The following is a 24,379-nucleotide window of genomic DNA, read 5'->3' on the forward strand; positions in this document are numbered from 1 at the left end:
TTCCTGAGATTAGCATTATAGGAGAGCAGAGAAAGGAGAGCCAATAAAGGCCAAGTGGAGGAGAGGAGAAGCAGCCAAGATGGTGGAGTGCTGAAGGAGAAGCTAGTTTGTGCAGACTTTGTGCAGAGAGAAGGAGATGGGAAACAGAGGTGAATAAGGCTGGTGAGTTAGGCCCTGGCCGGTTGGCTTGCGGTAGAGCGTCGGCCTGGCGTGCGGGGAACCCAGGTTCGATTCCCGGCCAGGGCACATAGGAGAAGCACCCATTTGCTTCTCCACCCCGCCCTCCTTCCTCTCTTCCCCTCCCGCAGCCAAGGCTCCATTGGAGCAAAGATGGCCTGGGCGCTGGGGATGGCTCCTTGGCCTCTGCCCCAGGCACTAGAGTGGCTCTGTTCGCAGCAGAGCGACACCCCGGAGGGGCAGAGCATCGCCCCCTGGTGGGCAGAGCCTCGCCCCTGGTGGGCGTGCCGGGTGGATCCTGGTCGGGCGCATGCGTGAGTCTGTCTGTCTCTCCCTGTTTCCAGCTTCAGAGAAATATATATATATATATATATATATATATATATATATATATGTAAAAATATATAAATGCTGGTGAGTTAGAAACTTTGATTCTAGGAAACTCGGATAAGTCAGTAGCTTTGTGAACACTGAATGAGTGGGTTTTGGAACCCAGTGTGTGTTTTACTTGCCTGCCAGGTGCAAGCTAGGATTAAAGGCAATGGCCCACCAATTCTTGGCTCTATTTTTTCATTACCGTCTGTCCGAATCTAATGTGAACCTGCATGGGTCAGATGGCTGTGATGGTGGCCGTGGCAACTGGCTTTACACTAAGGAGCTGAGCAGCCAATCCAGAGCCAGCAAAGGCCATTCAAGCATTGAGAACATTTGTGAGTGGCTCACATATTTGCAAAAGAAGCTCTTTTGATTTGTGCATCAACCACTTGAGGCTGCTAGGATGAATATTATTTCCTCCTTTTACAGAGAAGGAAACCAATGTTTGGAGAAGTGACTTGAGCAAGCTCTCAAGACACGGTGCTTTTGCTACTGTGAAGTACCTGCGATTTCTCCCTCCAGTCCTAGAAACCTGTAGAAGTGGGATGTAAATGCCCCCTGTCCATCTAAACAAGTTTTGAAATGTTCCCAGTCACCCTGAGTGCCCACCTTCATGGACTCGGAGATCATCTTTTTCAACACAACCACCTCTGTACCAGTGCCTGTGCAAGGCTTTGGAGGGCAGAGATGACCGAAACTGTTCTCTGTGAGATGGCTATATAGCACCTGGAGCCCCACCTTTAGGTCAGATGACAGAGCACATGCCCACAGCACGATTCAAAGTACTTCAGCCTACAAGGGGCCAGTCAAATCTTTTTATTAAAAAGTCTACAGGCCCTGGCCAGTTGGCTCAGTGGTAGAGCGTCGGCCTGGCGTGCGGAAGTCCCGGGTTCGATTCCTGGCCAGGGCACACAGGAGAGGCACCCATCTGCTTCTCCACCCCTCCCCCTCTCCTTCCTCTCTGTCTCTCTCTTCCCCTCCCGCAGCCGAGGCTCCATTGGAGCAAAAGATGGCCCGGGCGCTGGGGATGGCTCCTTGGCCTCTGCCCCAGGCGCTAGAGTGGCTCTGGTCGCGACAGAGCGATGCCCCGGATAGGCAGAGCATCGCCCCCTGGTGGGCGTGCTGGGTGGATCCTGGTCGGGCGCATGCGGGAGTGTGTCTGACTGCCTCCCTGTTTCCAGCTTCAGAAAAATACAAAAAAAAAAAAAAAAAAGCCTACATAACTGTCATACCCTGGGGTATGACAGCTTGCTCTGAGCGGGGTCCAGTAACTGTGGCCAGGGGCCTGTCTGCCTTGCATGACTAGGTGAGTGGGTGAAGGTATTGGAGTCCCCCAGGCCCAAAATGTCAACTGTGAGACCACATTTATTGGGTTGCTCTACTTCCCTACCTTACTCTTTTCAGAATTTCTCTTAAAATGCAAATGTACTGTTTTCTCTGCTGCCTGGAATGCCCTTCCCTTCAGGACTTATTTCTTTTTTTTTTCCTTTAAAGAGAGAGAGGAAGGGAGATAAAAAGTAACTTGCTTTAGTTGTTCACTGATTGTTTCTCATACATGTTTGGGGGCTCCAGCAGAGCCAGTGACCCCTTGCTTAAGCCAGCGACCTTGGGCTCAAGACAGCAACCTTTGGGCTCAAGCCAGCGGCCATGGGTTCATGTCTATGATCCCACCTGCAAGCTAGTGAGCCTGCACTCAAGCCATATAAGCCCTCACTTAAGCCTGCTACTTTAGGGTTTCTACCTGGACCTCCAAGTTCCAGGTCAATGCTCCATCCACTGCGCCACCACCAGTCAGGTCAGGACTTATTTCTTTCTTTTCTTTTCTTTTTTGTTTTTGTTTTTACAGAGACAGAAAGAGTCAGAGAGAGGAACGGAGAGACAGACAGGAATGGAGAGATGAGAAGCATCAATTATTAGTTTTTCGTTGCGACACCGTAGTTGTTCATTGATTGCTTTCTCATATGTGCCTTGACTGCGGGCCTTCAGCAGACTGATTAAGCCCTTGTTCGAGCCAGCGACCTTGGGTCCAAGCTGGTGAGCTTTTTGCTCAAACCAGATGAGCCTGCACTCAAGCTGGTGACCTCGGAGTCTCGATCCTGGGTCCTCCGTGTCCCAGTCCGATGCTCTATCCACTGTGCCACCGCCTGGTCAGGCAGGACTTATTTCTTTTTTTTTTTTTTTTTTTTTTTTTGTATTTTCTGAAGCTGGAAACGGGGAGAGACAGTCAGACAGACTCCCGCATGCGCCCAACCGGGATCCACCCGGCACGCCCACCAGGGGCGAGGCTCTGCCCACCAGGGGGCGATGCTCTGCCCCTCCGGGGAGTCGCTCTGCCGCTACTAGAGTCACTCTAGCATCTGGGGCAGAGGCCAAGGAGCCATCCCCAGCGCCCGGGCCATCTTTGCTCCAATGGAGCCTCGCTGCGGGAGGGGAAGAGAGAGACAGAGAGGAAGAAGGGGGTGGAGGTGGAGAAGCAAATGGGCGCTTCTCCCATGTGCCCTGGCCAGGAATCGAACCCGGGTCCCCCGCACGCCAGGCCGACGCTCTACCGCTGAGCCAACCGGCCAGGGCCAGGACTTATTTCTTAAGATCCAGTTCCAATGTCACCTTCTCTGCCAGAGACGGTTAATAACTTCTTCCCCTGGCTTTCCTAAGCTTTCTGTTTACCTCTGAATTATCATCACTTGGGCCCCTTGGAGCGGAGCTGCTAGGGTCTATCTGATCCCTGCATGCCTTGTTCTGACTGCTCAGTACTGCCACAATACCATGTGTTCAGTGAATGAACAAATGACTAAGAGAAGCACCAACAGTGTCTTCAGTCTATGAAGGATAGAGATCACACAGCCCTGGTCCCAGCCCTGCCCTGAAGAACACTATGTGTTCCCTATTGCACACCTCTGTTTAGAGAACACTGTATACCTATGCTTGCATGTGGAGGCATGCCCTGGCTGTGGGTGGCTCTTGCATCAGCTACATAGGCCCTGGGTGTGCCTTGTACGGAAGCAGAGGGATGAGGGTGGGGGCTTTGAGGACCAGTAAGCCCCAGGGCTCAGCCAAGATAGGGTGCCAGACAGGAAGAGCAGGTTGGGGTGGAAGCTGTTTCTCTGTCCCCATTCTTCCTCCTTCCTTGCTCAGTGACCAGAAGCCATACACGTAGGACTGGGGTCTGAAGAGAGCCAGGTACAGAAGGAAGGGCCCAAGAGGAGCTTGACTCAGATCTCTGCTAGGAGGTGGGCTGAGGAGTTGAAGAGGCGCAAGGGCTGAAATGCGTTGGGGACGGTGGGTGCTTCAGGGAGGCCCAGGGATTAGGCAGGAAGACCTAGCCTTCCGATTCCTGTTCTGGCTCTTCCGCTTCCTAATTGGGTTAACCCGCGCGAGTCATTTCATCCTTCTGAGCTGCAGTTCCTCCATCTGTAAAATGGGCGTAACAACAAGCCTGACTGGGAGGTGATCAGTGAGGTAACTGGATGGTACTGGCGCTTGGTAACCCGCAGAGGGCAGTGCTAGCAGAGGGCCCGCCCGGACTCAAGGCAGCATCCACGGAGGGCGGAGGCAAGAAGGGACTGATAGGAAAGAAAGAAGTCCCTGCCCGAAAACTGTTCTCCTAGGCATCCGGTCCCTCTCGCTGTCCACTTCCCCCCAGGACCACGAGGACTCCAAGCTCATCTTCTCCCTTGCCCGCTGCCAGGGCCGAATGCCAGAGCCAGCAGGCAAGTAGCGCCGCGCCAGGGGCGCCGGAACAATTGGGAGACACCGGCGGGCGACGGACAACGGGCTCCTGGGCAGCCGAGGGTGAGAGCGTAGCTACCCGGTTCTCCGCTCGCCCGACCCGGGATGCAGTGCGAGGCGGGGCGGGGCGTGCTGCGCTGCGCAAGTACCGCTGGGAGTTCACGGCCCCGGGACAACCAGGACGCAGCTGGTTCGCGGAGGGGTGGGCTTTGTGGCAGGCTCTCCCGTCGGGGTGTGAAGCCAACTGAAACTAGGAAAGCTATTTGGGACCCAATTTGGTGGGAGGAGCTCTAGACCTGATGGATCACACCCTCTCAACTTTTTCCTACTGTGTCCGGTCCTTTTTTCACTGCCCTGGAGATCTGGGGTGATCTTGGGAGAATTGCCCTCACCACCACCCCGCCCCTTTTGACAGTCCCATCTTGTGCCAGTGGCCCTGGACCTGATTTTATCGCACCGAGCTAGTTTTCCCGAACTTTTTCAGCTTTCCAGAGCACTCTCTTAACCCTTCTCCAGCCCCCTGGGACTCCCGCTGTGAGTCCCTGCCACTCTTCCATTCGTTTGCCCCGCAGGCAGGTGGGCCTAGCTTAGCCAGATTTTCCTAAGCGTGCCCTGCCCATAAGGAGCCACATCTCTGGAAATTAAGTGCTAAATAGCAGGCTCCATTTAAGGGTCCTCAGAGGGATCAGGGAAGATTTCTTGAGAGACAGGATCTTTGGGCAGGGTCTTAAAAGATTGGTTAGGATTCCGACAGGAGAGGAAGGTCATTCCAATCTGAAGAAGGTATATGACCAAAGTTAGAAAAGTGTGAGCAAGAAGACGGTGAGCCTGTCTGTCTAATGAGGTGTGGGTTGGGGCAAACTCAGAAAAATAGCTTGTGTGGGTCAGGTGTTTGTACTCTGTATATAACCTAGGATTTTAGGGAGCTGATTGGTGACTTGGATGGGGGATTGGAATGAGGTGAAACTGAAGACAGAGGCCAGTAAGGGAAAGGGAGTCCCTGGAATTCTGCAGGGTGTCTGAGTTAGCACAGGGATAGTAAGGAAGTAAGGACAATGCAATAGGAACAAGCTGGCAAAACTGGGAGGAGGAATCAGTAGGACTTGTTTCCCCTGTGAAGGAGGGAGGGAGAGAGGATTTGAAGACAAAGAGGTCAGGTATCTAGTGTAAATCATGTGATTGGGAAGATTTACAGTGAAGTAACTAAAATGGGAGGGAAATGATGGCCTCAGTTTTGCATCTATGAAGCTTGAAACATAGGCAGGATATCCATATGGAGATGTCAAGTAGGAAGTTTATTCACTTATTTATTATTTATGCCAGCTTCAAAGGCAGCTTACATTAAAGTCACAGAAAAGATGAAATGATAAAACTTAAAACAGCTAAAAGGACCTAATGTCTAGGGGAAAAAATGCAGAAGGGAGTGGGTAATTATTACTAGGAAAATGTTGGCATAGAAAAGCCACTGAAAATGATCACAGGACTCATCTGAGCTTGCTGGCAGCCAAGCCAAAAAAGACACCAAAATAAAACAGTTCGCTAGACTGAAACTCAGGAGAAAGACATTCCTGAAGCCCCAGGTAGGAGATAAAATGGGATCGCTCAGGTGGCTATAGAAGAGGGAGGAGATCCAAAGGCTAGGCCATGGCTTTGGCAATGATGACATTTAAGGAAAGGCTGATCCTCTTCTGTGGAGGAAGACTCTTCCTTGGACTGGACAGGAAAGTAGGAGTGGGAAGGGGGGGGTGACGGCGTGTGGTCCATTCACACTGTTCTTTTTGCAGGAGAACAGGATAGAAGGTGGTGTGCTAAACCCCCTGGACTCTGACCTTCTCTCCTACCATGATGTGGAGATGCCATTTGCTCAGGGTCTTTTGGGGCCCTGGCCTGCGAAGAGCACTACAGCCAGCTGGTAAGCAGGAAGCAGAAGTTTCTGTTTCTACCTCTTCCTTTCTCCTAAGAGTCCAGATGATGCCTCCAAGAGGGCAGGGATTTAGACACCAGGTGTGCTAGTCTCAGTTTTGTGATTCACTAGCTCTAGGCCTTGGGCAAATCACCTCTGAGCTTCCTTTTTCCCATTCTGAAATAAAGGAGTCAGACTAGATGATCTTTGAGGGTTCCTGTAGCTGCGTAAGTCCAGGGATACTTGTCTGATTTCATTTTGCATATGAAATGAACAAGTGCCTGCTATGTTCCAAGGTCTCAGTATATAATTGTGCTAAGTTCTAGGTGTATAATTGTGTACAAAAACAAATGTGATCTTGCTCTCATAGTATGTGTGGGGGAGGGGAACAAAAATGAATGTTTATCAAATAATCAGTAAAATATAAAATTACATAATAACTGCCACAAAGGGATGGTACACGATGCTATAAGAGCAAATAATGGGGGATTAGATGTAGACATGGGGTCTTTGTACTGGTGGGGAAATATGGCTGGGATCTGGATGCTATTTCTTCCTTCTTTCTCTCTGTAGATGAAAGTATCCCTTTCGTGATCCACTGGAATTGGGCCTTTAAAGGGGAGTATTCCCTTGGGCCCCCTAGGTGAGGCTGTGGTGTCATACCTTAGAATATATCTAGGCATAGCAGAGTAGCCCGGAAGAGTCAGGACTTGGAGAGAACTTGATCTTCTGTGGGGGAGGTTGGTCTTCTGGGGGTGGGGAGGGTACAGAGTCAGCTACCAGGCTTAAGAGGAAGTTGGCTTGTGTCATCCCCAGTGCAAGTCACAGTGGTCAGCCAGTGGGAGGATCCATGGAAGGTAAGTTCCAGACAGCCAGCTGTGGGGGGATGGAGGGCTAGGGGCGAGTCCCTGGGAAGGAGAAGAGTCAGAGAGTCTCAACTTGGGTGTTCAGGGTTGGGCCTTGATCTCAGGAAGCCAGAAGTCATTCCAAACAGGCTTGGACTCTGAACTTGAGCCTGAGCAGGTACTAAGCTCAGGGGCCAAGCCGCAGCTCATCCCTTCTTCTTGCTCCCAGGACCTTTATACGGTACTATGGAACCTCCGTGGGCAGTGGTCCCCCATCAGGGAGGCATGGACAGTTGTTCCAGAGCACCTCTGCAGCTGGTAAAGAGATTGGTTCCTCAGTCAGCCCGAGGAAAGGGGCTGGTGGGGATCCCCGTGGGGGCTGGGGTGGGGAGAGGGACCTGGAGGGAGAAGCAGTCAGGCATAGAGGACCCACTGGCATCATCTATCAGTGTGCCCACCCTCCCCCGCCCTATCATCCATCTGTCCACATGTCCCTTCCTGTAACTCATGCAATGCATACTATGTCCAAAGCCTGGGGAGGGGCATACCATCCTGTATGCCAGCATCATTCTGGGTCCCAGCATCTCCTGGTGCTGTCTTGACTCTGCAGCCTGACCCTGTTACCACCCTGACTCTTCCAAAGCTCCTGCATGTCCTGGCCCCTTTCCCTGGCCCATTCCCTTTCCTTCCTATCTAGAAGCCATTCAGTGGCACCGCCAGAACCTGGCCGAGTGGTTCAGTCGACTGCCCAGGGAAGAGCGCCAGTTTGGCCCAACCTTTGCACTAGACACGGTCCATGTGGACCCTGTGATCCGTGAGAGCAACCCCGATGAGCTTCTTCGCCCACCTTCAGAACTGGCCCTGGAACATCAGCCGCCTCTGGCCAGGCTCCCCACACTGGCCCTTTCTCAGCTCTTTGACCCAGATGTCTGTGGGCGCCGAGTGCAAACAGTGGTTCTGTATGGGACTGTGGGCACAGGCAAGAGCACGTTGGTGCGCAAGATGGTCCTGGACTGGTGTTATGGGGGACTGCCAGCCTTTGAGCTGCTCATCCCCTTCTCTTGTGAGGATCTGTCATCCCTGGGCCCTGCCCCAGCCTCCTTGTGCCAACTGGTGGCCCAGCGCTACACACCCCTGAAGGAGGTTCTGCCCCTGATGGCTGCAGCTGGGTCCCGCCTGCTGTTTGTGCTCCATGGCTTGGAGCGTCTCAACCTGGACTTCCGGCTGTCAGGCACAGGGCTTTGCAGTGACCCTGAAGAGCGAGAGGCACCAGCTGCCATAATAGTCAACCTGCTGCGCAAATACATGCTGCCTGAGGTAGGTGGCCCCCTGTCCCTCCCTGCTACCTCTGTTTCTGATTTGCCACCTAAGAACTTTTGTGTCCTGGGCCCGCATATTTATTTATTGGGTAGGAGAGGCTATGTTAGTTCAAATCCTGGCCCCACCACTGCCTGGCTGTGTGTTGTTGAACAAGTCACTAACTTCCGTAAGCTTCTATTTTTTTTTCTTTTTGACTTATACTGATCAAATGAGGTACTACATAGAAACCACTTGGCATAGTGTCTGGCTCATAGGAGGTGCATGGTAATTGTTATAATTATTACGGTCATCATCATTATTATCTCTGCACACTTGAGATTGTCAGGTGCTCCCTGGGGAGTGAGGCAATCAGGGCATCAAGGTCTTTCTTTCTTTCTTTTTTTTTTTTTTTTCATCAAGGTCTTTCTTAACTCGCATTCATACTCTTCACAGGCCAGAATTCTGGTGACCACCCGGCTGTCTGCCATCGGCCGCATCCCTAGCAAGTATGTGGGCCGCTATGGAGAGATCTGCGGCTTCTCTGATACCAACCTGCAGAAGCTCTATTTCCAGCTCCGCCTCAATCAACCAGACTGTGGGCACAGTGCTGGGGCTACAGCTCTTCCAGCCACATCAGCTCAGCGTGACAACCTTGTGGAGATGCTCTCCAGGAACCTGGAAGGGCACCATCAGATCACTGCGGCCTGCTTCCTGCCCTCCTATTGCTGGCTTGTTTGTGCCACTTTGCACTTCCTGCACGCTCCCACACCAGCCGGGCAGACCCTCACGAGCATTTACACCAGCTTTCTGCGTCTAAACTTCAGTGGGGAGACGGTGGACAGCAGTGACCCTTCTAAGTTGTCTCTGATGGCCTATGCAGCCCGAACCATGGGAAAGCTGGCCTATGAGGGGGTGTCTTCCCGCAAGACCTACTTCTCTGAAGAGGATGTCCGCGGCTGCCTGGAAGCCGGCATCAGGACGGAGGAGGAGTTTCAGCTGCTGCATGTTTTCCGCTCAGATGCCCTGAGGTTTTTTCTGGCCCCGTGTGTGGAGCCAGGGCACGCAGGCACCTTTGTGTTCACTGTGCCTGCCATGCAGGAATACCTGGCTGCCCTCTACATTGTGCTGGGTTTGCATAAGACAACTCTGCAGCGGGTGGGCAAGGAAGTAGCTGAGTTTGTGGGCCATGTTGGGGAGGTCCTGGGCATTGTGGCCAAGCTGCTGCCACTGAGGGCCCTCCCTCTGCTCTTCAACCTGCTAAAGGTAATAGCCTCTGGGCCCTAGGCTACGCCCCATTCACCCTCTTTCCTCTCCCAAAAGGAAACTGCTGCTTCCTACACAGCTGTGAATCCTCTCTTTTAAAAGATTTTATTTTTTGATTTTACAGAGAGAAGAGGGGTAGGGGGAATGAGAAGTATCAACTCATAGTTGTTTCACTTTAGTTGTCCACTGATTGTAGTACGGGCCTTGACTGGCAAGCCACAGTTTCAAAACAGTGACCTCAGCGTTCCAGGTCGGCGCTCTGTCTACTGCGCCACCACAGGCCAGGCTCCTTGTTTTGGCACTGGTTTTAAATTTGGGCAGTCTGGCTTTTAGTGGGATTAGGGCATAAGGAAGGGGGAGAGAGAGAAGCCACAGGCTGGGGAAGGCTTGGAGGCTGGGAGAGGAATTGGAGGGTATGAAGACTTCAGTAATAATCCTACAGCCCTAAAACAGTTTTCTTTTGCACCTCTTCTCCTAGCCTTTGTGTCTAGGAGGCAGGGGTCACTGTAGTTCAGGGTCTGTTCTCTACTTTGCAGGTCCAGACACTTAATTGTATCTGTTCTGACTCCAGACTCCAAGAGTGATGACTCATCTTAACTAAATCACCAGAGGCAGGTTTATAAAGCAGATGCCATTTTATTCATTTATACCAGGAGAATAAATGCATTGGTAATTGGCTTAACAGAGTTCATTCAGGGTGCAGATCCCCTCCGGAAACCAAATTACAAGACTGCAAAGTGTGCTGGGAGCAGCAAGGATGCACTAAGTTTTGAGGGGAAGAAGGGTCCGCTCTTTGCTGATGTCTGCAAGGTGCCCCTATTATAGATGAGGAAACTGAGGCTCACAGAGGGTAAGGAACTTGTCTAAGGTCACTTGGATAGTCAATACAATAGCTGGGATCTGAGCCCAGGTTTCATGATTCTGAATCCTGTCTCTTTCTGACAAATTTTACTGATATATTATGGATCTTTTGTCAAGCTGTGGTGCCTTGCTAGGTAACGCCTTTCCTCTCTAGGAATGTTTTAGTAACGTCTTGAGGAGGCAGAGCACTGGTCAATGCTGGCAAAATTTCAACAAGTTTTTCTTTTTATTTTATTTTAAAAAAATTTTAATAATACACTTTATTTATTTATTTACTTTTTACAGGGACAGAGAGAGGGACAGACAGACAGGAATGGAGAGAGATGAGAAGCATCAATCATCAGTTTTTTGTTGTGACACCTTAGTTGTTCATTGATTGCTTTCTCATATGTGCTTTGACCACAGGCCTTCAGCGGACCGAGCAACCCCTTGCTCGAGCCAGCAACCTTGGGTCCAAGCTGGTGAGCTTTTTGCTCAAGCCAGATAAGCCCGCGCTCAAGCTGGCAACCTCAGGGTCTCGAACCTGGGTCCTTTGCATCCCAGTCCAACGCTCTATCCACTGCACCACCGCCTGGTCAGGCTAGTTTTTCTTTTTATAAGCTGCAAAGAATAAGGGTTAAGAACAAGTGTTCAATAAAGCAACAACCTGGGTTAAAACAAAGGCTCTGTCACTAGCTGTGAGAACCTTTGATAAGTCACTTTAACTTCTCTGTGCCTTATCTCTTTGTGTGTGTGTGTGTGTGTGTGTGTGACAAAAACAGAGAGACAGAGAGAGGGACAGATAGGGACAAACAGACAGGAAGAGAGAAAGATGAGAAGCATCGCTTCTTCGTTGTGGCACCTTAGTTATTCATTGACTGCTTTCTCATATGTCCCTTGACCGGGGGGCTACAGCAGACTGAGTGACTCCTTGCTCAAGCCAGCGACTTGGGCTCAAGCTGGCTCACCTTGCTCAAACCAGACGAGCCCACACTCAAGCTGGTGATCTCCGGGTTTCAAACCTGGGTCCTCCGCATCCCAGTCCGATGCCCTATCCTCTGCGCCACCACCTGGTCAGGTTGTGCCTTATCTCTTAAATGAGGATAATAGTAGAATCTATATCATTGGCCTAATAAGAGGATTAAATGTAGTTGTCCTTAGGACCTGGCATATAGTAAGTGCTATTTAATTGTTAAACATAAAAACAGGCTCAGGGCCCTTGCCAGGTAGTTCAGTTGGTTAGAGCATTGTCCTGATACACCAAGGTTGTGGGTTCGATCCCAGGTCAGAGTACATACAGGAAACAACCAATGGGTGCATAAATGGGTGGAGCAGCAAGTCTGTTTTTTGGCGGTTTTTTTTTCTCTCTCTCCCTCTCCCTTTTTATCTCTAAAAATCAATTAAAATTTATTTTAAAAATACCAAGAAACAAACACAGGCTCAGACACCCCACTCTTCATGCTGTCACCTCAGGCAGGGAGGTAATGGCTGTTGCTGAGGCTGCCCCACCCCTTTGAGGATGTGCTTGCCTTATATGGATTGCAATGAGAGGCTGTTGCCCCTGATAGGATCCAGAAAGCCCCTCTGTTATTTTAGGGTGCCCCAGAATTATCACTTCTCGGCCTTTTGGCTAAGATCAAGTGTAGAGTGCCCCAGAATTATTGGCACCACACTCCCAAGACCTGTTGGAGGGAGAGCTGCCTAGCAGAGGATGGCTCCATCTGCTTCTTCATGACCCTATGGATTCAGCTTCCCAGGGTGACATTTTCTTATCGCAATACCAGATTCGTGTTGGGCAAGGTGCACTATAAGTCCATGGCAGGAACCTTGCCTATAAAAAGTAAAGAAAATAGAACCAGACATCAGAGGAGTTGCCACAAAACCAACCTCGTGGCTTACTGCCAGAGGAAGGGCCCCCTCTTTTCCTTTTAGAACCATGGCAAGGACGCGAGATAATGTTGCACAGGTCCCCCACGTCATTTCTTCAATGAATGTTTGAGTGGTTGCTACGCGCCAGGCAATATGTTTGATTCTGAGAAAAAAAAAATAGTTAACTCCTGGTTTCTGCCTTTTCCAGTCATACAGTCCAGACACAAACGTGTCAGCATAACCATGTAATTAAAAGGTACAGTTTGTGCCTGGAGAGCAAAGTTTCAGGAGCTGAATGTATGTAGTGGGGGACCTGGTTTGGGGGAATAAGGGAAGTCTCTCTATAGGAAGCGTACTTTGTCTGATCCCTAGAGGGTGAACCAGGAAGAGAATTGGGAGGAAAACATCCCTGGAAGAGTATATGGCTTTAAAGGAGGAGAAATATGGGCATTGTAAAAAAAAAAAAGTTGAAAAAAGAAAGAAAGGCTGAAAGGACAGAAGCAGAGTGAGTAGGGGTGAGAGGCCTGTGATGAAGTTGGCAGGGACCAAGTGAGGCAGGGTGTTAGTCATAGGAGTGACATCAGTCGTCATTGCTCTGATGATGATGTTGAAGATGGTAATGTTTTATAATACCTAGCCAGTTCCAAACTAACTGCATAATATATGCTAGTTCCTTCCCATTACCCCCTGGGCTTGGGAATGTGTGGAGTGTCTGGAGTATGTGAGACAAATGTGGAGGGATGACTCTGGAAAGATCCCATTGGGGCCAAATTATGAAAAGTTTTATATTCTGTGTAGGCAGTGGGGAGCCACAAAAGGTGTTGTAGCAGGGGAGTAGTGTGATCGGCACAGATCATGCTGTGAGTTCAAGAGGAGACAGGAGGCTGGAGCACCCGAGGAACGTGTGCCTTAAGCTGCACCGTGAAGGCTGAGCAGGCACGCAGGAGCTGCAGCACCTTTCCCTTGCTTCCTTTCCCAGGAGGTCCCACGAGTGTTTGGCCGTATGGTGGGGAAAAGCCGTGAGGCAGTGGCCGAGGCCATGGTGCTGGAGATGTTCCGAGAGGAAGATTACTACAATGATGACGTCCTGGACCAGATGGGTGCCAGTATCCTGGGCATGGAGGGTCCCCGGCGCCACCCAGATGAGCCCCCTGAGGATGAGGTCTTTGAGCTGTTCCCTATGTTCATGGGAGGGCTTCTCTCTGCCCAGAACCGGGCCATGCTGGCTCAGCTTGGCTGCCCCATCAAGAACCTGGATGCCCTGGAGAATGCCCAGGCAATCAAGAAGAAACTTGGTAAGCTGGGCCGGCAGGTGCTGCCCCCCTCAGAGCTCCTTGACCACCTGTTCTTCCACTATGAGTTCCAGAATCAGCGCTTCTCTGCAGAGGTGCTCAGCTCTCTGCACCAGCTCAACCTGGCCGGCGTGCGCATGACACCCCTGAAGTGCACAGTGGTGGCAGCTGTACTGGGCAGCGGAAAGCATGTGCTGCAGGAGGTGAATTTGGCCTCCTGCCAGCTGGACCCTGCCGGGCTACGTACACTCATGCCTGTGTTACTGCGTGCCCGGAAGCTGGGGTGAGGACCGCTCATGCATGGGCTTGAAGGGAGGAGAAGGTTGCAGGTAAAAAGATGGGAAAAGAAGGAACTAGGGAAGCCAAAGGTACTAAGGAAGGACCAAGGTGTGGGTGGAAGTGACAAGAGCAAAAGAAGGGAGGATGGGTGTGGACTGCAAGAGTCAGGATGGTGAGAAAGGGGCCCAATGGATGGGCAGGCTCTATGCTGAATTCCTTTGGTTTCTCACCTCCTCTCTGGCCACCTTCTGCTTCAGCTTGCAACTCAACAGCTTGGGCCCAGAGGCCTGTAAGGACCTCCGAGACTTGCTGCTGCATGACCAGTGCCAAATTACCACCTTGCGGTAAGTGTCCTGGGAGGGGGGCTATAGGGAGGCTCTGGCCATTCTGGTGGTCAGCTAAGGTCAAGGTTATGCTCCTTGCCTCAACATGCCTGGCACAGGCCCACCCATGGTGTAGTAATGGGAGTCTGGCCCATACTGTCCCCCAGGCCCACTACAAGTAGCATGGCAGGGATGGGTGCAAGATGCCACCAGCAATAGGTGCTAAGAAAGCCTCTCGTGTGGCTAAAATCAGCCTGGGGAAGGGGGTGGAGTAATACCAAGGCCAGTTGCCTTGTAACTGTGCCACTGATCCCCTTCCAGGATTTTCCTTGTCACCTCACAAGGATGACCTTAATATTGGGCACTCAATAGATGTTCCCAAAGAGTAGATTGATTTACCAGGAATGCAGTCTGCTGGGTTCCCGCTTTCTGGTTGAAGTGAGGAGAGTTGAATGAGGAAAGAGGGGGCGGCAGGAAGGATGAGGCACAGGGGTAAAGGGAGGAGACAAGACAAGCAGAGAGAAGGGAAATGGTGATGATGAAAAGAAAAGGGCAAAGGGAGTAGGGAGCCAGCAAGGGAGAATGGAAGGAGGGAGAAGAGGAGAGTAGAGGCCAGCTTCTACCCCCTCTCCCTCCTCTGCAGTGTACCACACCTGTTTCTCCATCCTCTTCTCCTGGACCTGCGTTTCTCTGTGTCTAGGATGGTCTCCGTCCCAGGCTCTGAACCCTTTGGCCCAAGCACAGGGTCTCTGCCAGGAGCCCTTATAACCTTGGGGTGCTTGTGGCTATAGGCTGTCCAACAATCCGCTGACGGCTGAGGGTGTGGCCTTGCTGCTGGAGGGACTAGCAGGAAACACCTCACTGACACACCTGTCCCTTCTACACACGGGCCTTGGAGACAAGGGCCTGGAGCTGCTGGCTGCCCAGCTGAACCATAATCAACAGCTACAGGAGCTGAATGTGGCCTATAATGGTGCTGGTGACACAGCGGCCCTGGCCCTGGCCAAGACTGTCTGGGAGCATCCTTCTCTGGAGCTGCTGCAGTGAGTCCTGTCCCTGGTCATTGCTCCACCTCAGCCTGAAACTCTGTTTCCCATCCTTGTCTTCCCTCCACTGCTTTTCCTACCCTAGGGGTCGAGCCTGGGCCTGTCTTCTTCCTAGCTTCTGACTGATGCTTGCCACCCTGCTTCTGAGCCAACCCACCCCTCTGTGCTTGGCCCTAACACTACCCTTATTACCTACCACCATATCTACTAGGGTCCTGGTGGCCCCATTGCTACAGTCTCTGGTCCCACTAAATTCTAATGTCATCCCTGCTTCCCATTGGCTCATTGCAGACAGACCCCATCACATTCGCAGCCAAGGCCTGAGTTGTGAGACCCCCTCACTCTGCTTGCCCACCACCCTCTTACACACCTTTTCAGAGCCTTGCTGAGTGGTGTCTACTCTCCTCTCTCCTGCTAGCCTCTACTTCAATGAGCTGAGCTCAGAGGGCCGCCAGGTCCTGCGGGACATGGGCAGCACAGCTGAAGGCCATGCCCGGATTGTGGTATCCCTGACAGAGGGGACAGCAGTGTCAGAGTACTGGTCGGTGATCCTCAGTGAGGTCCAGCGGAACCTCAACAGCTGGGATCAGGGCCGTGTCCAGCGTCACCTTGAGCTGTTGCTGCGGGACCTGGAAGATAACCGAGGAGCCACCCTTAATCCCTGGCGCAAGGCCCAGCTGCTTCGGGTGGAGGGCGAGGTCAGGGCCCTGCTGGAGCAGCTGGGAGGCCCTGGAAGCTGAGACAGGGACTGCAAGCACCCAGCTATGTGACCCCCACCACCACCACCATCCCTAAGCCAGTTCCTTCCCTCTGTGGCCTCCTGGTTTGAGCTACTACTCCTATACAGATCCCTTTATGGCTGGAGGCAAAGGACTGGGCACAGCTATACCAGTGGACCTCCTAGAACATGTCTAACCAATCCGCCCAAGTGTGGAATATCCTGGGTCATGAAACAAGCCTCATCTCCCTTGGGCCAGAAGGACTGAAGGATGTGGTGTTTCCTTGGCTAAATTGCCCTGTAGCACCACCATGAACCTTGCCTCTCTTACCTCTCAAGGAACCCCCAATGTCTGTCTTACCAAGGGTGTTGCTGTCCACAAGTGTTGGAGAGCTTGCTGTCATAAACACTTCCTCTCTTTCCATGAACACTCAGGACACCCGCAGCCACTTTGCTCTTTCATTGGTGCTTTCTCCTCAGCCTCATGCTCCTCTTACCACAATGGTACCTTTGCTCACTGGTCCCTACTGGCATGTGTGCTGACTGTTGCTATTAAAAAACTGTTTTCCACCGACTGTGGCCTCTTTTTTGCCTGGTACTTTCTTATTTATTTATTTATTTATTTATTGACAGAGACAGGAAGGGAGAGAGGTGAGAAGCATCAACTTATAGTTACAGCACTTTAGTTGTTCATTGATTGTTTCTTATATGTGCCTTGACTGGGGGGAAAAGGGGACTACAGCAGACGGGGTGACCCTTGCTCAAGCCAGTGACCTTGGGCTCAAGTCAGCGACTATGAGGTCATATCTGTGATCCCATGCTCAAGCCAATGACCTCAGGGTTCCACAACTGGGTCCTCAGTGTCCCAGGTTGGCACTCTATCAACACTGCACCACCACCTGGTCAGGACTTTTTTTTTTCTTTTAAGATTTTATTTATTGATTTCATAGAGAGGAGGGAGAGAGGAGGGGGTGAGAGGAGCAGAAAAGCATCAACTCACAGTAGTTGCTTCCCATATGTGCTTTGACCAGGCAAGCCTGGGGCTTTGAGCCAGCAACATCAGCATTCCAGGTTGACACTTTATTGACTGTGTCACCATAGTCCAGTCTGCCTGGTACTTTTTTTTTTTTTTTTTACAGAGACAGAGAGAGAGAGGGATAGACAGGGACGGAGAGAGATGAGAAGCATCAATCATCAGTTTTTCATTGCAACACCTTAGTTGTTCACTGACTGCTTTCTCATATGGGCCTTGACCACGGGCCTTCAGCAGACCGAGCAACCCCTCGCTGAAGCCAGCAACCTTGGGTCTAAGCTGGTGAGCTTTGCTCAAACCAGATGAGCCCACGCTCAAGCTGGCGACCTCGGGGTCTCGAACCTGGGTCCTCTGCATCCCAGTCCAACGCTCTATCCACTGTGCCACCACCTGGTCAGGCCTGCCTGGTACTTTTGGAGGTTCTAGCAGGGGAATGCAGCTACTCGTATACCCTTGACTGAAGAATGGTCCTCTCCTCTATTGGGGAAGGTCGTCCTCTTCGACCGAGCGCGCAGCTTTGGGAGGGACGCACATGGAGCGGTGAGGGAGGAAGGGGACACCCGCCTAGCCAGCCAGATCAGCCGAATCAACCCTGGCGATCAATGGGGTGACAGATGTCATAGCCAGATCGCCCTCACATCCCTGCCTGGTACTTTTAAGGAAGGGCACTTCATCATTCTGATCAAACTACTGACCACTTTTTGTTTCAAGTGATTCTTAGGTACTAGGTAGATTCAAAGGCAATGAGTCCTGGGCAGATCAATGATGGAGATATGGGATGTGGGTAGGCCATCCTGGGCCATAGGAGCCCTATTGCTCCTTTTGTGCATACTTACCCCAGACTTGATGTTGGGCAAATAAGTTTGTAAAATGTGATTTTTTACATTTGCTCACTTTTATTGTTAAAAATGGCTACCCAGATATGTAATCTGTGAAACTGCTAATTACCTTCCAGCTTGGGAAGGGGCTTTGTTATGTTAATGTGTGTTGGAGTAGGGGTTTTTGCACCAAAAAGTTTTTTTTTTGTATTTTTCCAAAGCTGGAAATGGAGAGGCAGTCAGACAGACTCCTGCATGCGCCCGACCAGGATCCACCTGGCATGCCCACCAGGGGGCGATGCTCTGTCCATCTTGGGGCATTGCTCTGCCACAATCAGAGCCATTCTAGCACCTGAGGCAGAGGCCACAGAGCTATCCTCAGCGCCCGGGCAAACTTTGCTCCAGTGGAGCCTTGGCTGCGGGAGGGGAAGTGAGAAACAGAGAGGAAGGAGAGGGGGAGGGGTGGAGAAGCAGATGGGCGCTTCTCCTGTGTGCCCTGCCGGGAATTGAACCGGGACTCCTGCATGCCAGGCCAACGCTCTACCACTAAGTCAACCGGCCAGGGCCCAAAAAGTTTTAAGAGAAGAAGGAGGCCATGTTTTTGCAGAGTGAGAGCAGGGAGGGAGGAAGAGTGCTGAAGGAGAAGCAGCCAAGATGGCAGGTTGCTAAAGGAGAAGCCAGTTTGTGCAGAAGTGAGAAGGGAGAAGGTGTGCAGATGGGAGTTGGAGGTGACTGAGCTGGTGGGGGCCTTTGATTCTAGGAAAATCAGAAGAAAGTCAGTGAGTGGCTTTGGGAGCCCTGAATGGAAAGGGAAGTTTTTCCCACTGTGTGTATTTACTTGCCCGCTGGTGCGAGGCTAGAATAAAGGAATGGCCCACCTGTTTTCGGCTCTGCTGTTTCTTTACCATCTGTCCAATCTAATAGGAACCTACCGGCATGTGCCTGGCTGTGATGGCTGTGACTATTGGCCTTACACTTGGAATTAGTGATCAGCAATCTAACTTTCTCTGTACATAGCAGGAGCTGGGACAGCCTCAGAATCTCCATAGAAGTTGGGGCTCAGGAATGGGTATGGGAGGAATATGCATACTTCTCCAAGAATAAGACTTTCCTGGGTTAACCATTATCCCACTGCTTCCAAGGCAGTGTCTTCAAGGAGGCGGGACTTGGGGGGGGGGGTAAGTGGGAAGTTTAGCTGGTTTTGATGGACCTTGTCCCTACTCTGAGAGCTGAGTTGTTGATCCAACTATGGAGGCAGCTGCAGGTAGGAGGCTGGGAGAAACCCCTTGAAGGGAACTTCAGGGCAGTCAGGGGTAGATTGGGAGGCTGAGGCTTTACAGACCAGGGCACACTTGGAGCCCTAAGGCAAATATTCTAGAAGTTAGGAGAGAAGAGGTGAGTGGATATGTCTGTCTTTCTGGTCCACACCCTGTACTTATATGTTCAGATTCTGTGCTATGGCCTTGGGGGGAGGGGAAGCAAGAGAAAGGAAAGATCATTTTGGAGCTGAATGGAGGGGGCACATCCTGAGTTTGGGGTTTCCCTAAATCAATCCAGTTAGTGGCCATGGAAGGGGTAGGGAATGCGCCTCTCTCCCCCTAACCCCTTTCTTGTCAAGCAGATCTCCGGGACACAGCTTCGTTAACTCTGTAAGTGGCATCCTGTGAAGGGCTGAGACAAGGGGAGGAGGAAATCGAAGGCGGGGAAGCTTTTCAGCCTCCATTAGCACCTCAAGTAGAGTCTGGGATCTCCTTGCAGGAAGTTTGAGTTTAACCCGAAGCTGGGCATTGATAATCCTGCCTTGTCCCTGGCCGAAGATCACAGCTCCTCTGGTAACCCCCTTGCCCCTGGGCAACCATTCCCCTTCCCTGAGAGACCATAGCTCTGCACAGCCCCCCATCTCCTTGATGACCTCTCATAACAGTCTTGGTTGGGAGTAACTACATGGACAGAAGAGGGGGCCAGGCATTTCCTGCTGTCCCAGCCACTCTGCCCACACAGTGTTTGGCTCTATTGCCAAATACCTAACTGGGTAGAAGTCTGTTTGGTGCCCTATCAAGGGGATAGGGTCTGCCAGGTATAAAGTGACTTGTACTCGGGCCATATCCCTCCTTTCCCCCCATCCTGCTGCCCTGTCCCCCACCAGATCTCTGGAGCCTGGAGCAGCGACCTCGCTTCTGTCTGTTGAGTAAAGAGGAAGGCAAGAGCTTTGGCTTCCATCTACAGCAGGAGCTGGGCAGGGCCAGTCATGTGTGCAATGTGGAGCCAGGCACCTCTGCCCAGCAGCAGGGTCTTCAGGAAGGAGACCGGATCCTGGGGGTGAACAACCATGTTGTGGAACATGAAGACTCTCAGGTGGTGAGGTTGGGCTGGGACTCCCTGTGGTATTAGAAAACATTCTATAGGATCGCAGAGGAAACCGGGATCACCTCCCTGGGTATATGGGGGAAGGACCCAAGCCTTAACCTCCTCCATCTCCCAGGATTTAGGGGTACCCAGGTCAGAATATTTGGGTCAAGGCATCCAGAAACTGGTTCCCATGGTGAAAAATGTAAGTTCTAGGAACAGGGAGCTGGCAAGGGGAGCCAGCTCCAACCTCATCCTCTGTTTAGGTGGCACGCCATATCCGGGCCAGTGGTCCTCGGGTGCTGCTGACAGTTTTGGCGCAGCACGTATATGATGCGGCCCGAGCGCAGCAAGGGAAGGCTGTCCTCCTCTGTCCTACTTTCAGCCAAGGGGTCCGGCCCCGTCTGTGCCACATAGTGAAAGATGAGGGTGGTTTTGGCTTTAGTGTCACACACGGTGAGCTTAGAGGCTCAGGAGGGAGGTCAGGAGGGGGATCTCAGCCCTGCTCTGAGCAGCCAGCAGACTAACTCTTGCTTTTTTCTTTTTTGGCTTCCAGAATATCTGGGTTCTTTCTGGTTGGTGCTGAGTACTGGAGGAGCAGCTGAGCGGGCAGGGGTGCCCCCTGGTGCCCGACTGTTAGAAGTGAATGGGGTCAGTGTGGACAAGTTCACTCATTACCAACTCAGCAGGAAGGTATGGGGCCTGCTTCCCCATTTATTCTTTACCCTTCCGGGCCTGGGGCTCCTGCCTCAGGAAGCAGACTCCTCCCCCAAGCACCTAATCCTCTGTTCTGATCTTGTATCTCCATCACCATCTTCTCTTTACAGCTTGCTCTAGGCCTTTCTCTTTTCTACCCCTAGTGCCTCATTCCTGGGCTGGGAAGAGGGGCTGTGAAAAGGTACCTTCCTCTGCCCTTCCTACCCAGGTAGTTAATGCTGAGGCCCTGCTGGGTCCCCACAGCTTTGGCAGAGTGGAGATCAGGTGACCCTGCTGGTGGCAGGGCCAGAGGTGGAGGAACAGTGCCGTCTACTGGGAATGCCTCTGGCTGCACCCCTGGCAGAGGGCTGGGCACTGCCCAGCAAACCCCGCTGTCTGCACCTAGAGAAAGGGCCCCAGGGCTTCGGGTTCCTGCTTCGGGAGGAGAAAGGCTTTGATGGTCGCCCCGGTGAGTGGGAGCCCTGGGGGTGGATGAGGAAGGTGGGTCTTGGGGTGGACACACAAGTGTATATGTACACTTCTCAGTGTGCATAACTGGTGTCCCTGTCTGAGCCCCAGCCCTGGGCCTTTTCTTTCTGTGTTCCCCTGGCCAGTCCCCCAGCGTTCCCTGGCTGGTATTGGGGATAATCAGGGGAGGGGCAGTGAGAATGTCTATTTCCCAGGGCAGTTCCTTTGGGAGGTGGACCCAGGACTGCCTGCTGAGAGGGCTGGGATGCAGGCTGGGGACCGGCTGGTGGCTGTGGCTGGGGAGAGCGTGGAGGGGCTGGGCCATGAGGAGACGGTGTCTAGGATCCTGGCGCAGGGCTCCCGTGTCTCCCTCACTGTTGTTGACCCTGAGGCTGACCGCTTCTTCAGCATGGTGCGAGCTGAGGGGCAGGGGAGAGGGTGGGGGCTGGAATGGAGTAGGGCTCAGGTGGAGGGAGAAGCAACAGGTTTTTCTGTCTGCCTCCACCAGGTTCGCTTGTCCCCACTCCTCTTCCTGGAGAGCACAGAGGCTCCTGCCTCTCCCCAGGACACTTGCTCAGCCTCTCCGGTTGAGACCAAGGACCCACCAATTGAAGACACAGCTTTGCCTCCTGCCCCGTGTGGCTCCCGCCAGTGCTTCTTGTACCCTGGGCCTGGCAGTGGCTATGGCTTCCGACTCAGACTCAGCCATGTAGCCAGTGGGCCTTGTCTCTTCATCTCCCAGGTGAGTGATGCCCCAAGGGCCTCCCAATGAACCTTCCTCTGCTTCCCTCCAGGACCCTTAGAGCACCCAGCAAACTTTTCCATTGTATTCCCTGTTCTGTCTCTTACCTTCTACCCCCAGGTGACTCGAGGAGGCTCAGCGGCCCAGGCAGGGCTGCAGAGGGGAGATGTGGTTTTGGAGGTGAATGGGTATTCTGTGGATGGAGAGAATGATCTGGAAAAGCTTCAACAGCTGGCTGAGGCTGAGCCACCTCTGTGCCTGAAACTGGTGACCAGGTCTCTGTAGGGATTGGAAGCATGGATTCCTCCAGGGTCTGTAGAAGTGAGGAAGGAGAAGCAGATGGACTGTGAGCAGCCAGTGAAGGACAGAGGGGAATCAGAGAGTTGGGCAGAGCAGGAGCGCTGCAGGGTGAAGCAGGGTGGGGCATGAAGGCTGGGGCTTTAGATCATGGTCAGTGGGGCCAGAAGGACCCATGGAACAAGTCCTATTCCTGGGGATTTCAGTGCAGGTAGAGACAGGGCAAAGGAACTTTTCTGGTCCTTGAATAACCGTCTCCCTTCTCTCTCTGCTTAGGAGCGGGTTCTAGTCTCAGATCTGCTGTGGTGCTCCCCTCCTTGGCACAGACTTACTCAGTATCCCTCCTGTCTTCACCATCCATCTGGAGGTGCTAGAAGCTGAGTTGCTGTCTTTAAGCCAGAAACTGGACCGCCAGTACCCTGGGCAATCACAGGCTTGCCCAGAGTCTCCTTTCCTTCCCATGGGCCCACCTCCAGGAAGAGGGTGTGGTCAGAGGCCTCAGGTGGGCCCACTAGGAATCCTCTCTGACTCCAAAGGAGCTTTGGAAGCTGTGCCCCAAGGATAAAGTTCTGCCTGAGATGAGTGGTGTGATTTTGTGATTTAGAATAAGAAACATATTTGCCTGACCCGTGGTGGCACAGTGGATAGAGTGTTGACCTGGAATGTGAGGTTGCCAGTTTGAAATCCCAGGTTTGCTTGGTCAAGGCACATACAAGAAGCAACTACTACGGATCCGTGCTTCCTGTTCCTCACCCCCCTTTCTCTCTCTCTCTCTCTCTCTCTCTCTCTCTCTCTCTCTCTCTTCTTCCTAAAATCAATAAATAATAAAAAATTTTGAATAAGAAATGTATATTTGGTCTTCATACTCATTCTTGGCACAGAGCTCCTTCAATCCTTGGAATGTCCTAAGTAATAAGAGCAATAAAGGGTCTTTTGTTATTCATAGAAAGCTCCATTTAATCACACCTAATTTTGTTAATGAGGTGACTTTTGGAAGCACCTATGGATGGTGGGTTGGGGTCTGGGGATCTGGTTGCCAGGGGAACCAGCCATGTGATTACAGGGTTGAAACTTTCAGCCCTGCTCCCACTTTCAACCCACCCCAGCCTCCTGGGAAGGGAGAGGGGCTGGAGCTTAAATCAGTTACCAATGGTTTAATCAATCATGCTTATGTAATGAAGCTTCCATAAAAGCCAAAAAGGACATGGTTCAGAGAGTTTCTGGGCTGCTGGCCATGTGGAGGTGCTGGGAGGCTGGTGTACCTGGAGAGGTCAGCAGCTTTCATTCCCATTCCTGCCCTAGGCATCTCTTCCCTCTGGCTGTTCCCAAATTATATCCTGGGTAGATAGTGTCAGAATTGAGTTAAATTGTAGGACACTGAACTGATGTCCATAGAAGAGCTGGAGAGTTTCTTGGTGTGGGAAATACCCCTACACATTTGGTGACCAGAAGTAAAGTAGTACTGAGAATGTTTTCATAGAAGAGAGGGGCATAGACATTTCCCTTCTCAGGTGGGCTGTAGGGTCAGCTAGGACTGAAGTCATCTAGAAGTTGCCCTAGGCATGACTCTAGGACTTTTGGATGTATTGCAAAAGTTTGGAGATGAGTTGCACCATCCTTCTGTGAGCACCTTAGGATTGTGGCGGCTGGTGCCTGATCACTGTTAGTCTGTTATAGAAATGGCCTTCCCCCACAAATCTGGCTGGCTGTGTTTGTGTGGGTGGGGGTAGGAGGCTAAGGATCAAAGGGACCAAAAGGGCCTCAGGCTCAAGGGATGGGACCCAGTTTCTCTAGAAGAAGGGTTAAGATCTTGTCAAATTTCTCTCCCACCATAGAGTCTTTAGGCTAATGGGTCAGCCTAGAACCAAGATGTTCTCATGAGTGGTACTCATGTTTGCCAAAAAAACCCTCAACCCACAGTTCTGTTGACTTCTACATCAAAACAGCTTTATTGTTGGGTCTCAGAGAGGCCCAGAGACTATGAGCATATAGTCTCCAAGATCCAAGGGTGGAGTCCAAAT

The 24,379-nt window shown here is 51.8% G+C and overlaps 2 protein-coding genes across 20 annotated transcripts; both read left to right on the forward strand.

Annotated features, from left to right (window-relative positions):
* Positions 1 to 3,613: 3,613 nt before the first annotated feature.
* On the forward strand, positions 3,614 to 16,533 carry NLRX1 (NLR family member X1). 19 transcript variants are annotated; one of them, XM_066246596.1, is made up of 11 exons: positions 3,614 to 3,732; positions 4,196 to 4,262; positions 6,066 to 6,193; positions 6,758 to 6,827; positions 7,259 to 7,347; positions 7,727 to 8,346; positions 8,782 to 9,591; positions 13,280 to 13,875; positions 14,129 to 14,215; positions 14,986 to 15,237; positions 15,659 to 16,533. In XM_066246596.1, the coding sequence occupies exons 3-11, from the start codon at positions 6,124 to 6,126 to the stop codon at positions 15,978 to 15,980; spliced, it is 2,916 nt and encodes a 971-aa protein (XP_066102693.1). In that variant the 5' UTR covers positions 3,614 to 3,732; positions 4,196 to 4,262; positions 6,066 to 6,123; the 3' UTR covers positions 15,981 to 16,533. The 19 variants fall into 19 exon arrangements, with proteins under 19 accessions (XP_066102693.1, XP_066102682.1, XP_066102811.1 ...); XM_066246585.1 differs by having other exon boundaries at positions 3,638 to 3,732; positions 4,161 to 4,262; XM_066246714.1 differs by lacking the exon at positions 6,758 to 6,827 and having other exon boundaries at positions 3,693 to 3,732; positions 4,161 to 4,262.
* Positions 16,534 to 19,129: 2,596 nt separating this feature from the next.
* NHERF4 (NHERF family PDZ scaffold protein 4) lies at positions 19,130 to 23,174 on the forward strand. Its single transcript, XM_066253641.1, is given in 10 exon segments — positions 19,130 to 19,458; positions 19,568 to 19,641; positions 19,956 to 20,167; positions 20,422 to 20,611; positions 20,712 to 20,848; positions 21,116 to 21,320; positions 21,535 to 21,731; positions 21,828 to 22,061; positions 22,182 to 22,336; positions 22,635 to 23,174. Coding segments are annotated over 10 exon segments (1,500 nt in total). The 5' UTR covers positions 19,130 to 19,375; the 3' UTR covers positions 22,648 to 23,174.
* Positions 23,175 to 24,379: the final 1,205 nt, after the last annotated feature.

Source organism: Saccopteryx bilineata, chromosome 1, assembly GCF_036850765.1.
Source record: "Saccopteryx bilineata isolate mSacBil1 chromosome 1, mSacBil1_pri_phased_curated, whole genome shotgun sequence".
In the NCBI taxonomy this organism is placed as follows: domain Eukaryota; kingdom Metazoa; phylum Chordata; class Mammalia; order Chiroptera; family Emballonuridae; genus Saccopteryx; species Saccopteryx bilineata.